Consider the following 13309-nt stretch of genomic DNA (forward strand, 5'->3'; position numbering starts at 1 on the left):
TGGAAAAATCGTTTTGTGTCACGTACTGATCAAAATAATTTTGTTTGGTATCGTGATTAAAATAATTAAATATAGTTAGTTGGTCACAATACACATATGATCACGTCACCTGAATTACACCGTGATCAAGTCATATTATAATTGGTCACGTTAGTCACATTTAATTATATTTAACTATTTTTCATAACTTAAATTTGTTTATTGAAAAAAAATCTAAAATAATATGAAATGATTCTTAAAAAATTAAAATGAAGAACTATTTTCGTAACTTAAATTTTTTTATTGAATTTTTTTATAAAAAGTCTAAAATAATATGAAATGATTATTAAAAATTTAAAATGAAGAATTACCAGTTGGAAAAAAAATATGTCATGTGTATTGTGTTATTATGTACTGTATTTTGTACTGATTACGGTACATGACATACGAGTCACGATACATAATCGACATACATAATGTGTCGTAGCCGTTTCGTTCCGTACCGAAACTAGCTCCGGCATGCCATTTACACCATTTATTCCAAAAAAAAAAATCAACTGTCAGTCAACTCTTCTATTTTCCTTCCCCTTGAAACCCACAAAATCTAGGATCAATCAATAGAGAAATCATGAATAAATATAAATAAATATGAAATCATTTCCGTACATCTCCTCTGCTTTCCTCTTCTTCCTCCTCGGTTCCTTTGTGGTAGTGTCAGAGGCCGCAACATTCCCCTGCAATGACACGACAACAGCCACGTGTCAATCGTTAATTGGTTACGTGTTGACCAACGTCTCCACCTATGGCAACATCTCCTCCCTCTTCCAAGTCCCCGTCTCTTCAATCCTTGGTGCAAATAATCTCTCCATGGCAACACCTAGTACCAGAAATGTGTCGGCTGGGTCCACAGTAAAAATCCCGGTCCCATGCCAGTGTACCGGGGAAACAGGCCAGTCGGACCACATACCAGTCTATACCGTCCAACCTGGAGACGAGCTCGATGCAATTGCGAGGTATAAATTCAATCTATTCATAACTTATACAGATATAGCAGGTGCGAATAACATCTCCGACCCAAATAAGATTCAAGCCGGGCAAAGGTTGTGGATCCCGCTGCCATGTAGTTGTGACATGGTGGAAGGAAAGAAGCTGGTGCACCTGGCGTACCAGGTGGAATCCGGTAATACAGCGGAAGGTATAGCGACAACTTTTGGTACCACTGAGTCAACACTGCTTAAACTAAATGGAATTTCTGATCCGAATTTGCTTAAAGAAGATCAAATCCTCGATGTGCCACTCCAAGGTACAAAATTCATTTGAACTCGTTTAAGTTTCTCTCCCTAGCACCCTGCAAATTTGAAATTTGTACAAAATTCATCACAACTTCACAAGTTCTTGATAGGGCAATATTATTTTTCAGAGTAAGTGACCCACGTATACCCCTCAAAAACTTTAAAATTACGTATTTCCTCCTCTAAATTTTAAAATTACACATTCCCCCTCTAAACTTCAAAAACTCACATATTTACCCATTTTAATTATTGTCTTTTCTATTAAAACACTCTAAATTTATAAAATATCTATTTTACCCTTTTATTAAAAAACATAAAACACTCATCTGACTCCAATTTAAATCTAAAAGATTCCTCTACCATTCAAATTGCTTTGAGATCTGTGCTCGAGATCAACACGAATCTTGAAGCGAACAAACACCGAAATTGAAGCAATGTGCACATATCTTAATGCGATGCAGACAGATCAAAATTGCTTTGAGATTCGTGCGGGCTAGATTAGCACGAATCTCGAAGTGAACAAACATCGAAATTGAAGCAATGTGCACATATCTTAATGCGATGCACACAGATCAAAATTACTTTGAGATTCGTGCGGGCTAGATTAGCACGAATCTTGAAGCTAACTTGCAATAATCTTATTGCAATGTGCACGGATTGGAAGGTAAAAAAACCCTTCAGATTCAAATTTGAATTCGATGGGGCATTTTATACTTTTAATGAAGGGTAAAATAAGTATTTTATAAATTTAGAATGAGTTTTAATATAAAAGACAATGAAATGGGTATGTGAGTTTATGAAGTTTAGAAGAGGAGTATGTAATTTTCAAATTTAGAGGAAAAAATATGTAATTTTGAAGGTTTTGAGAGGTAAACGTGAAATTCCCCTTTATATAAATTAGTTTTGAATTTTGAGCCTCTCAGCCTCTGCGTGAGGTGTTGGGTCACGGCTTGTGTAGATCTCTATTGGAGTTTGAATTTGAGATCCATGAATTTGGACTTTTGAAAATGGGTGTTTCTTCTTAGACGATTGTGGGCCGATTTGAGATTGCTAGAAGCGATGCCTTAGCAGCCCAAAGCTCAAAAAAATCTGCGTTCTTTGTATTTCCCGGAATAAATAATTGGATTCTTTGACACTGTTTCTATTTCCCGATTATGGCTAATTCTTGACATAATGACTAGCTCGTAATTTATATATAATTCGACAAAATATTTTAATTTTAAAATTCAAACAATATATTATAGATTGATATTTGTACAAAATAAATATTTTTTTGAATATTACATTATTATGCCAAAAATGTGTCTTTTGTACAATTGTTAAATTTTAATTCTTTTTGAAAAGATGTGGGAAAAAGTAGTTCACATATAATACTGGTATTAATTATTCGAAAATTGTTACTATGATTCTTACATTTTTGGGATTTTGATTATTTTTTATATTTTGCAAGCTTGCGCATCATCGATCAACGATACCTCAGTGGACCACGGTTTCCTCCTGTCGAGTGATACCTACGCATTTACAGCTAATGGTTGCGTCAAATGTAGCTGCAGTTCGAGCACTTACATGTACTATCTCTCTCTAATTTAACATAACAATTGCAAAGACACAAATTAGTTTTCACTGATGAATTGAGATCATGCATTAATTTCAAACAGGCTAGATTGCTCTCTCGCATCAAACAGGAACAACACTTGTCCTGTTGCTACATGTAGCGGAAACTTAACTCTCGGTGAAACAAGCACTACGGGTTGTGACACAATAACATGCGCCTACAGTGGTTACACCAACATTTCTTCTCTCAAGATCTTTACAACATCTACCACTAAACAATCCTCCTCTTGCAAGAGTAAGTAATGGTTATATATTTGTTCTCTGATGCCTTTTTCTTTTGCTTTACTGGTACATCCTACCTTGTACCAGTAAAGCATTTCTGTGTTTCTGGAGCCTGTCAACTCGTATATATCGCTGTTTAATAGTTAAGGGAGAAATTCATGTATGTCCCTCGAAAACCTTGAAATTACGTATATATCTAATTGAGTTAAATTCTCTAATCAACTATGATAAAGAAATGAAAAATCTAATCAACTATGATAGATTAAATATTATGTGTTAATTTTTCTATCACTTGATCTAGAATAAAATAAAAATTATAAATTATAAATTATAAATATTATGTGGACATATCTGTCATGCAGTGTAAAAGTTCAGATTTGAAAATAATTTGGCGTGGTCAAATATTCATGATTCGAATATAATACAAATATAATTCAAAAATAGTTTGTTGTTTTATAATTCAAATAATAAACATTTATATTGATATTTGTATAAATATTTTTTTTTATTTTTTAAATATTATTATTGATTATATAATTCATCAAATTGGAGAATAATTTGAAGAGGTATATATAAAAAATAATTCAGATATAATGTGGATGTTATTAGAAACATTATTCTACGCTCTTATAAAATTTAACAAAATCATTAGATTATATTTAACATGTGAGTTATAAGATTTAAAATATAAATAAAAATACGAAAGTTGTAATATTTTGTGACATCAAAAATTTGTGATTTTAAAACCCTCTATACATACAAATAGCAAAATATAAAATAACACAAAAATCTAACAAGTAAAGCGAGTGGTTGTGAGATGTGGCACAGTTTTGCTCCTCAAGTGTATAATCATATTGTTCCTTGACAGAGCAATGCAGAACATTACTCCCTGCCTTTTTGCTCTCTTCCTCACAAATCTTTGCCAGTGTTATAAATAACGGTATGCGCTCATTGGACGGATGGAGTACCATTAAGCTATTAATCAGACAACAATAATACATTACTTAGTAATACTCAGATCAGGCAGCCTATAAATTGAGAAAGCATTTTGGGACCGGAGTGATAAACATATATAACAGCATCCTTGGCAGTGATCTATGGCTTGTCAGTTGTCGAATAATACATGCCGTGGTTGTTTAGAAGACCTTATTTATCAGATGCTAAAGATTTTTTTATGGGCAGCAAGGTGGAAGGTTTTTAGGAGTGAGTGAGATGCAACATAACGTATGACATATACGCCTTCTTTTACGGAAATCCAGACATACAAATAGGTTCAATCTCCGGGACAGTAATACCGAGTCAAAACTCAAATCATCTATAACAAAGCATGACATAAAGAACTTGAATTTTTGAAATAACAATCTCCCTCGCTCTCTGCAAATAAGTAGATATTATATTATGTCTTATTTCTTTTTTTCTTAACAGATAGTAGAACCACGGCTATAAGTGAAGCTGGTGTAGCATTACTGCTTGCTGTACTGGTTGTTGTACTGTCAATTACTTTTGCATGGTACTGCTCTTGCAGATCCCAAGCTCATTTCTTTGACGTATCAGGTTTGTACTTTGTACAGCTTAATGCATGTACCATTTATCTACTTCATTTATTATTTCCATATTATGGATCAATATTTTTCTTTTCAAAATCCAACAATCGATCTGAACCGTTCAACATAATTTCTATATGAAAATGTACTTGTATATCAAATTTTACATTTATAAGAATTAGTTTATTATTTTTTTTACTATTTTCAAGTAGTGATTTTCTATCTATCTAAAAAAAATAGTAACAAATGTAAAAAATATAAAATTTAGTATATATATGCAAGTAAGTTTTGATATAGATCTCACTTTGAATGGTTCATATGAACTACTTGAACTTTGAAAATGAAAATTTAGTATGCATAGTACCATAGCCTCAGTCGTACCAGAATATAAGACTAACCCGTGATTCTTACTGGTATCTCAGTACGGTATTTGAAAGGTACCCGTACATCTCCTCATGTTAATAAGTTCTACAATTTTCAAATACAGCTGAGGAGGATCCAACGGTGCACTTCGCTCAACTCAAGAGATTTTCTTTGTGGGAATTACAAGTCGCAACTGACAATTTTAGCAATAAAAATATACTTGGAGGTGGTGGTTTTGAAAAGGTACATCAAGGAACTGATTTTCAGCGTAGTTAGTGAAACTGAGATCCACTTAAACTTGACCCGATCTAAACCCTAGTTGCTTAAATCTGAAGAATCTTGAAATAAAACCTCAATAATATTGACCTCAATTGAAATACTTGATTGCATCCTTAAAGCATTTCTGTGGACAATTATCAAGAGTGAGGCTATGACAAGCACGGATTGGTCTCTACTATGGATTCATCTATATTTTTGAAGTTCAAACAGTTGATTTGAACCGCTCAACATAATCTCTATATGAAAATATAGTTTGAGACAGGATTTTACTTTTTTTTTTAATTTTTTTACTATTTTATTAGATAGGCTGAAAATCACTAATTTTGGATGATCCAAAATTTTTAAATTGGGTGATTATTTTACTTATTTTGAAAAATAGTAAAAAAGTTTCTAAAAAAATGTAAAATTTGATCTCCAAGTACAATTTTATTTGAATATCATGTTGAACGGTTAAGATCACTTGTTTGACTTTAAAAACAAAGATATAGATCCATAGTACGGGTTAATTATGTGCGCTTTGTAAAGTACCATAGCCTCACTCCAATTATCAATACACACCTGAAATATAAGAAACTTGCAACAGTTTTATGTAAACTAAAATTTCAAATTGATTATGCCTTGTGCATTATTTTTCTGAAAAAAATTCAATTTCAAAAATTCTAAAAAATTAGTAAAAATTCCAAAAAAATATAAAATTTTTGGTCTCCAAGTACAAGTTAATATGAAGATCGCCTTTTTGGATTTTAAAAATAGATATACGACTTATAAGCATATGTCAAACAGCTAAAACTGTAAACTATAAATCAAAATTGAATGGACCGAACAATCAGGAATCACCCAATCCGACCCAAACTCAACCTGATAAGCTAATCTAATACCTTTAATTTTTTAGCACCAAAATATTTCAAAATCATGCCTTGATGCCTGAAACCGTAAATTTGGTACTTACGCCAGGTGTACAAGGGAAGGTTAGCAAATGGGTGTCTAGTTGCAGTAAAACGACTCAAGGAGGAGCGCAGTGCAGGTGGTGAACTCCAGTTCCAGATGGAAGTAGAGATGATCAGCATGGCAGTGCACCGCAACCTCTTGAGATTACGCGGTTTTTGCATGACCCCGACTGAACGGTTGCTGGTTTATCCCTATATGGCCAATGGAAGTGTGGCTTCATACTTAAGAGGTATTGCTCACAAATTGGGACCACAATTTGTCAGAGGCAGATGCACATTCTACATATGGGGTCAATTGACTTCATTCATTTTCAAAATTTTCACAATTGCTAGTTTATCGATCCCTGTAGAAAGACTTGCTAATAATTTTTCGGTCCTTTAAAAAAAAATTCTAAAGGGACCGAAAAAAAAATTTCAGTTCCTTCTACCGAATCGAAATACCCATGAAATCCAACTCGAACCTATATTATTAAATATTATTTTTATAAATAAAAAATTCTGCTTTTTCTGGCACAACAAGCACTATCCCTACTGGCACCTACAACTAGTTCAGCATCACACATTATCTATGAAATAGTACCTCCAATGCTCATTTTTACGAATTACTTGGACAAGTGAAATTGTAAATGTACTAGTTAGTAGTTAGTGTCTAATTTGTAACATTTCACAATTCATCATGTACTAGTTAGTGTCTAATCTCGTCATTTGTAAATGTTTTATAGAGCGAGCTGAGAATGTGCCACCACTGGCTTGGCCAAAGCGTGTAAGAATCGCACTGGGGGCCGCACGAGGGCTGTCTTACCTACATGATCATTGTGACCCCAAAATCATCCACCGGGACGTAAAAGCAGCAAACATTTTACTAGACGAAGATTTTGAGGCAGTGGTCGGAGATTTCGGTCTCGCAAAATTGATGGATTACAAAGACACGCATGTTACTACGGCTGTGCGTGGAACCATCGGCCACATTGCACCAGAGTATTTGTCAACCGGGAAATCGTCAGAGAAAACCGACGTGTATGGTTACGGGATTATGTTGTTGGAGCTTATTACGAGGCGACGGGCATTTGATCTTGCCAGGCTAGCGAACGATGATGACGTGTTGCTGCTTGATTGGGTACTGTTTCATTTGTTATGTTTTAATTTTTTTTGTGATAATTATTGTCCTAAATGCCTTGTTAATGCATGCATATTTTGAATAATCTGCCATCATAAAAATATGTTAAGAACATTTTCATATGAAGATCATATTAAACTTTTCAGATCGATTATCTGAATTTTTAAAATAGAGATATTGAGCTATAGTACAAACCAATCCGCGCTATGTATAGTACCATAGCCTCACTCCCCAAGAGATATTCATTAAAGCATGCTGACTTGTCTATAAATAGGTTAAAGGGCTTTTGAAGGAGAGAAAACTCGACATCCTAGTAGACCCCGACCTAAGAAACGACTTCATAGATATCGAGGTCGAGTCGTTAATCCAAGTTGCCTTGCTGTGCACTCAAGCCTCTCCACTGGAGAGGCCCAAGATGTCAGAAGTGGTACGGATGCTTCAAGGAAACGGCCTAGTGGAGAGATGGGTGGAATGGCAAAAGGTGGAGGTTGTAAGAATTCAGACTGACTTGGAAACCCAACAGGGACCGAACAATTACATCGACTCGACTTATAACCTTGCTGCCATTGAATTGTCTCAACCTAGGTGATAAAGTAGTATTTGAGTGAGGCTATGGTACTATGCAAAGTCGTTTTGGTTTGTACTATGGATCAATATTTTTATTTTCAAAATTTAAATAGTTGATCCGAATAGTTAAACATGATTTCCATACGAACAAGTAGAAAATATACTTGTAGACCAAATTTTATAATTTTTAGAATGATAATCTTATTACAGCACGGAAGGAAGGTGTTCGATGAAATGCCTGTTTGTAGACTTGTTCCTAATTTGCATACTTACAACAGTCTTGGTCATGGTCTCTGCAGCCAGGGTGACACTGAAAGTGCCTTGAGGATGTTCAATGAAATGGTTCCTGAAGGTGTTGTTCCAGTTGTGTTTACTGTTTACCTTACCTACAGCATTCTCAGAGTGAGTCTATGGTACTATGCATATCACGGGTTGTTACCGTGCTACGGCTCTATATTCGAGTTTTCAAATCCTAATGGTCGATCCGAACCGTTCATCTTGTTCTTCATATTAATATGTGTTTCGTGACCAAATTTTACATTTTTTGAAAAATTTTTACTATTTTTTTAGATATTTAAAAAATCACTTGATCTGAAAATTCTGGACCATCCAAAAACTGATTTTCAATAAATTTAAAAAAGTAGTAAAAAAATTTCAAAAAATGTAAAATTTGGTCTCCAAACACATATTAATATGGAGAACAAGATGAACAGTTCGGATTAATCGTTAAGATTTGAAAACTCAAATATAGAACCGTAGCACGGTAACAAATCGTAATATGCATAGTACCATAGATTCAATCGCATTCTCATTCATAATCTGTGTAGCCAGCGTAGTATGAATGTTGTACTGTTTTATTTTGAAAATATAATATGGTTTACAGAGGACCATGTCCAGACCGATTATAAAAATGGAGGAGCGGAATCAGCAGAAGCCGAATGTCAAAATGTCGTATTTGTTTATACTTTATACCAAGCTTAGCTATTAATATATGCTGTCTTATTTAATTCAATATTGATTATCCTATTAAATACACAGTGATTTATTTTATTAATTTTATTTTTATTTGACTAAAGTAAACGGTGCAATGGTGCATATAATTATTGACAATACTAATTTTATTTTATTTTATAAATTAAGTTTTTATTTTAGTTTATTTTGACTTAAGCAAAATAAAATATTAATTGTTTATGAAATAAAATATTAATTGTTTATGAAATAAAATGTTAATTGTTTATGAAATAAAATATTAATTGTTTATGAAATAAAATATTTTCTTTGAAGATAAATTAATGAATACAAAATAAATATGAAAATTTAAAAGTTAAAATCAAACATTTTATTTGTCTTTTGTGAATTTATTAAGCTTTTTTTATTATTTTATGGAAGTCTATTCAATTTTTAAATTAGATAAATATTAATTTTATAAGTAATGCACTGTAAATTTGATTGTTATTCTTTCAAATTTAATTATTATAAGTGTTGGAGTGGGTTATTTGATAAATTTAGCACAAAACATGCTTCTACTAAAAAAATCCGAGTTTTCGATCCAATTTGTCCAATTCCAACCAATTCATCCGATTCCTATTCAACGGTCAAATGAACGATTCATATGTTTGTAAAGAATTTTTGGTTAATTTTAAACATTAGTCCAATACTTCATATGTCGTGTCTAGAACATACAACATGAAAGACATTGCCATAGCCTTGAGCTAAAATCTGATTATCAAATTATACACTTGAACTTTATATTGGCCAATTCAATAGTATCTTGTTATATGTATCATTAAACAATATTATAGATATAAGTTAAAATAAGTTTTTAATTACACATATAATTGTTACAAATTTGCATTTTTATCGCATTATTAATAAATAGCATTAATTTTTACGAGAGCAACTATATGTGACTATCATTTTAAATGGCACACAAATAAAACAAAACAAAACAAAACAAAAAACTAAAATCATTGTATATGAAAAATCACGTACAATTACCACAAATTACATTATTTAAAAATTTGTGACCTCTCTACATTTAGAAATTAAATTTGTCAAAATTGACTTAGCAATTGTAAGTTAGCATACTAGGATCATTAATTATGTATAGACGAATAATTAATACTACACAATAGAATGGTGAAAATTGTGTATTGTACGGATTACTTGCTGCATCTCTTCTCTATCAATTATATCAAAAAATTTGGATGGTTGTTATATACTTCAATTTTTTTCTTAAAATAAAATATACAAGTTTTCAAATTTATATATTCATAAAAAAAATCATCAATTGAATTTGAAGAATGATTACGAATTTATACACTTCATCTTATATCGGACAGTTCAAATAGATCTCAACTCAAAACTGCTTTTTGTGACAAATTTTAAATCTTCTTGTATAGAAAAATTTTAGATTGTCCAATAACCATACTATTTATGCCATAAATATTCGATCTATCTTCATTTGAAATATGAACTTTATAAGGGGTTTCTTGAAATATCCATTAGTACAAAATACAAACAAATAAAATCTACTCAGAAGGTTTTTCTAACCCAAGAAAGTACAACTGGATAATACTTTGCGGATTGACCCTCAATTTATGTATAGATGAAGTTTTCTGACCACATTGACTTTTACCTATAATATATATTGGGTTGTAATTTGTTGGATCTATGCCCGAACTCCCCATCAACCCATTTGCAATTGAAGCTGCCATGCGAACAAGATTCAACACTAAAGCATCACATCACATCACATCACACCTCACTTATGAGTTATGGCCAAGGCATCCAAACCTTTGGCTGGGCACCTCGAGAGATTGGTCAGGAAGAGAATCCAAGCAGGAGAGCGCTTTCAACTGCTGGAGGCAGTGTCTCTCTTTGATCGCCTCCTCTTGCCACAACATCACCCACCATCCATTTTTACCATCAACAGCCTTCTTGCCTTCATTGCTAAAACAAAACATTCTGACCACTACTTAACCGTAATCAACCTCTTTAATCGTTTGAAGTGTACCAGAGATAGAGGTTTCTCTCCCACCATCCATACCTTTGGCCTCGTCATAGATTGCTCCCGTCGCATGGGTCGACCGGATCTCGGATTCTGTGTGCTTGGTCAGTCCTTGAGAGAAGGATGTGGTGTTAATACCATCATGTTTAGCTCCCTGATTAAGGGGCTGTGTGGATTGAAACAGATTGGGCTTGCAGTTAAGGTGTTTGCTAAAATGCCTCTCATTGGATGCACTCCTGATTTGATCATTTACAACACCCTTATTGAAGGGCTTTGCAGCACTGGGGAAACCCGACTTGGACTTGAGCTTTGTCGTCAGATGGTAAGAGAAGGAGGTAGTTGCAAGCCTGATGTTATTACTTACAGCACCCTTATCCATGGATTTTGCAAAGAGGGTAAGATTGGCATGGCTGTAGAGATTTTTAAAGAGATGGCTGCTGCAGAAGTGAGGCCCGACGTGATCACTTGTAACATTCTCATTGATGGCCTGTGCAAAAATGAAGATGTTATTACAGCACGGAAGGTGTTCGAAAAAATGCCTGCTTGTGGAATTGTTCCCAATTTGCATATTTACAGCAGTCTTATTCATGGTCTCTGCAGCCAGGGTGATACACATGGTGCTCTGAGATTGTTTGATGAAATGGTTGCGAAAGGTGTTGTTCCTAATGTGATCACCTACAACATTCTCATTCATAGTTTGTGCAGCCAGGGCAACATGCATAGTGCTCTGAGTATGTTTGGTGAAATGGTTGCAAAAGGGGTTGGTCCCAGTGTCTATACCTACCATGGTCTCATTCTTGGATTTTGTGGACTTGGTGATATCAACAAGGCTTTTGAAATATATGACAAGTTAGTTTGCTCTGGGCTTCAAGTGGATGAGTTCATATATAGTACCTTAATAGATGGTTGTTGCAAAGAGGGGGCCTTCTTGCGTGCTTCAGAGCTTCTTCAAGAGATGATAGACAGAGGGGTGATGCCAGATGTTGTCACGTACAATTCTATTATCCACGGGATTTCTGCTGTTGGTGACTGGAACCGTGCCATTGGGGTATTCCATGATATGGTTAGTCAAGGCATTTCACCTGATGTAGTGACTTTTAATACATTAATGGATTCCCTGTGCAAGCAATGCCTAACCTGTGAAGCTGAGAAGCTGGTTGGTTTTATGATTGAAAGAGGGGAGAAACCTGATGTAATCACTTACAATACACTGTTGCAAGGTTATGTGCTAGAACGCCACCTTGATGAAGCAACAGAATTGTTAGAAAGTATGGAATTAAAAGGCATTAAGCCAGACCAACAAAGTTATACTACTGTAATCAACGGCTATTGTAAAATTCACAGAATCAGAGAGGCTCTGCATTTGGCCGAGAAGATGATGAAGCAAGGCCTTAAACCTAATGATGTCACCTTTGACATACTTCTAAATGCATTAAGCAATCATGAGAATCCGGATGAAATGAGGAAACTTATTTCTGAGATGAGAGATGGAAGAAATCAAGAAGATGTAAACCAATAGCTATTAATAATTTTAATTGTTGTATGTGTTGATTATGGTGAAAATGCTTAGTTGTTTTGTGGGATAATGTGTGTGCTGACGTATGTTAAGAGAAAATAGTATTAGTTCAATAGTTCAGTTCTCTAATGTATGATTTTATTTTCTCTTGTGGTTTCAGCATAGGTTAAATTTTGACATTTTCTCTTTCATCCTTCTCCTTTTCACCTCTTTTTCTCTCTAACTGTGCAACTTGAGTTGAACACGGTAGATCACTGGTACTCTTGGGAATAAACAGGTCTATTTGGTCAATTCTACTTGTTGTACTTTGTTTAAGGTATGAATCTCCAACTTTTTAAATTAATAATTCCTTGCTTTGGTGTAGGTTTAAGCATCAATCAAACGTAATCTGGATCGTATTGTTTAGAAGGGTTTAATTATGAATTTGTTACAATACTTGCATTTTATTTTCAATTGCACAGTCTTAATTTCAGAAAGGATTTTTTATTTAATTGGACCATTTGTGTGTATTTTGTGCTTATGTACTAGTTTCATTTGTGTGTATTTAATTGGGCCATTTTGACAGGTGTTTCTCCTTTCCTTCTCAAAACAGAAGGATAGCTTACTGACGACAGACGAGGCACAGGACAATTTCTTTGGATAAGGAAATTCTGAAACAGAAATAGAATAGTACTACTAGAAAATAAGAAACTGTTCAGCATGCAAAAGTTAGATGGGCAACCATTGCCAGATTTGAATAAGTCTGCTTATGGACTTTGTTCTCTACTCCACTTGGTTAATCAATTCCTGATAGGTTTGGATGGAGGTTTACAGTGTTTGTACATAATGTAGTGATTCGTAGATGTGTTAGTTAGAACTG

General features: G+C 33.9%; 2 protein-coding genes across 2 annotated transcripts; both read left to right on the forward strand.

Moving 5' to 3' along the window:
* The first annotated feature begins 549 nt into the window (after window positions 1-549).
* Window positions 550-8128, forward strand: LOC144560171 (LRR receptor kinase BAK1-like). Its single transcript, XM_078309354.1, has 8 exons — window positions 550-1282; window positions 2722-2839; window positions 2930-3120; window positions 4533-4661; window positions 5139-5257; window positions 6248-6470; window positions 6963-7357; window positions 7632-8128. The coding sequence occupies exons 1-8, from the start codon at window positions 628-630 to the stop codon at window positions 7944-7946; spliced, it is 2145 nt and encodes a 714-aa protein (XP_078165480.1). The 5' UTR covers window positions 550-627; the 3' UTR covers window positions 7947-8128.
* Window positions 8129-10686: 2558 nt separating this feature from the next.
* Window positions 10687-12629, forward strand: LOC144560173 (uncharacterized). Its single transcript, XM_078309356.1, has one exon. It carries the CDS (start codon window positions 10702-10704, stop codon window positions 12451-12453), a length of 1752 nt encoding a protein of 583 aa, XP_078165482.1. The 5' UTR covers window positions 10687-10701; the 3' UTR covers window positions 12454-12629.
* The last annotated feature ends 680 nt before the right edge of the window (window positions 12630-13309 follow it).

The sequence above is a fragment of the Carex rostrata genome, chromosome 10, assembly GCF_964058835.1.
Source record: "Carex rostrata chromosome 10, lpCarRost1.2, whole genome shotgun sequence".
Lineage (NCBI taxonomy): Eukaryota > Viridiplantae > Streptophyta > Magnoliopsida > Poales > Cyperaceae > Carex > Carex rostrata.

Excerpts from the sequence above, each read along its gene's own strand:
- LOC144560171 (XM_078309354.1), top strand. The coding sequence starts at position 628 with ATGAAATCATTTCCGTACATCTCCTCTGCTTTCCTCTTCTTCCTCCTC. Across the intron at positions 2,840-2,929 it reads TGCAGTTCGAGCACTTACAT|GCTAGATTGCTCTCTCGCAT; the intron begins GTACTATCTCTC and ends AATTTCAAACAG. Across the intron at positions 3,121-4,532 it reads ACAATCCTCCTCTTGCAAGA|ATAGTAGAACCACGGCTATA; the intron begins GTAAGTAATGGT and ends TTTTCTTAACAG.
- LOC144560173 (XM_078309356.1), top strand. The coding sequence starts at position 10,702 with ATGGCCAAGGCATCCAAACCTTTGGCTGGGCACCTCGAGAGATTGGTC.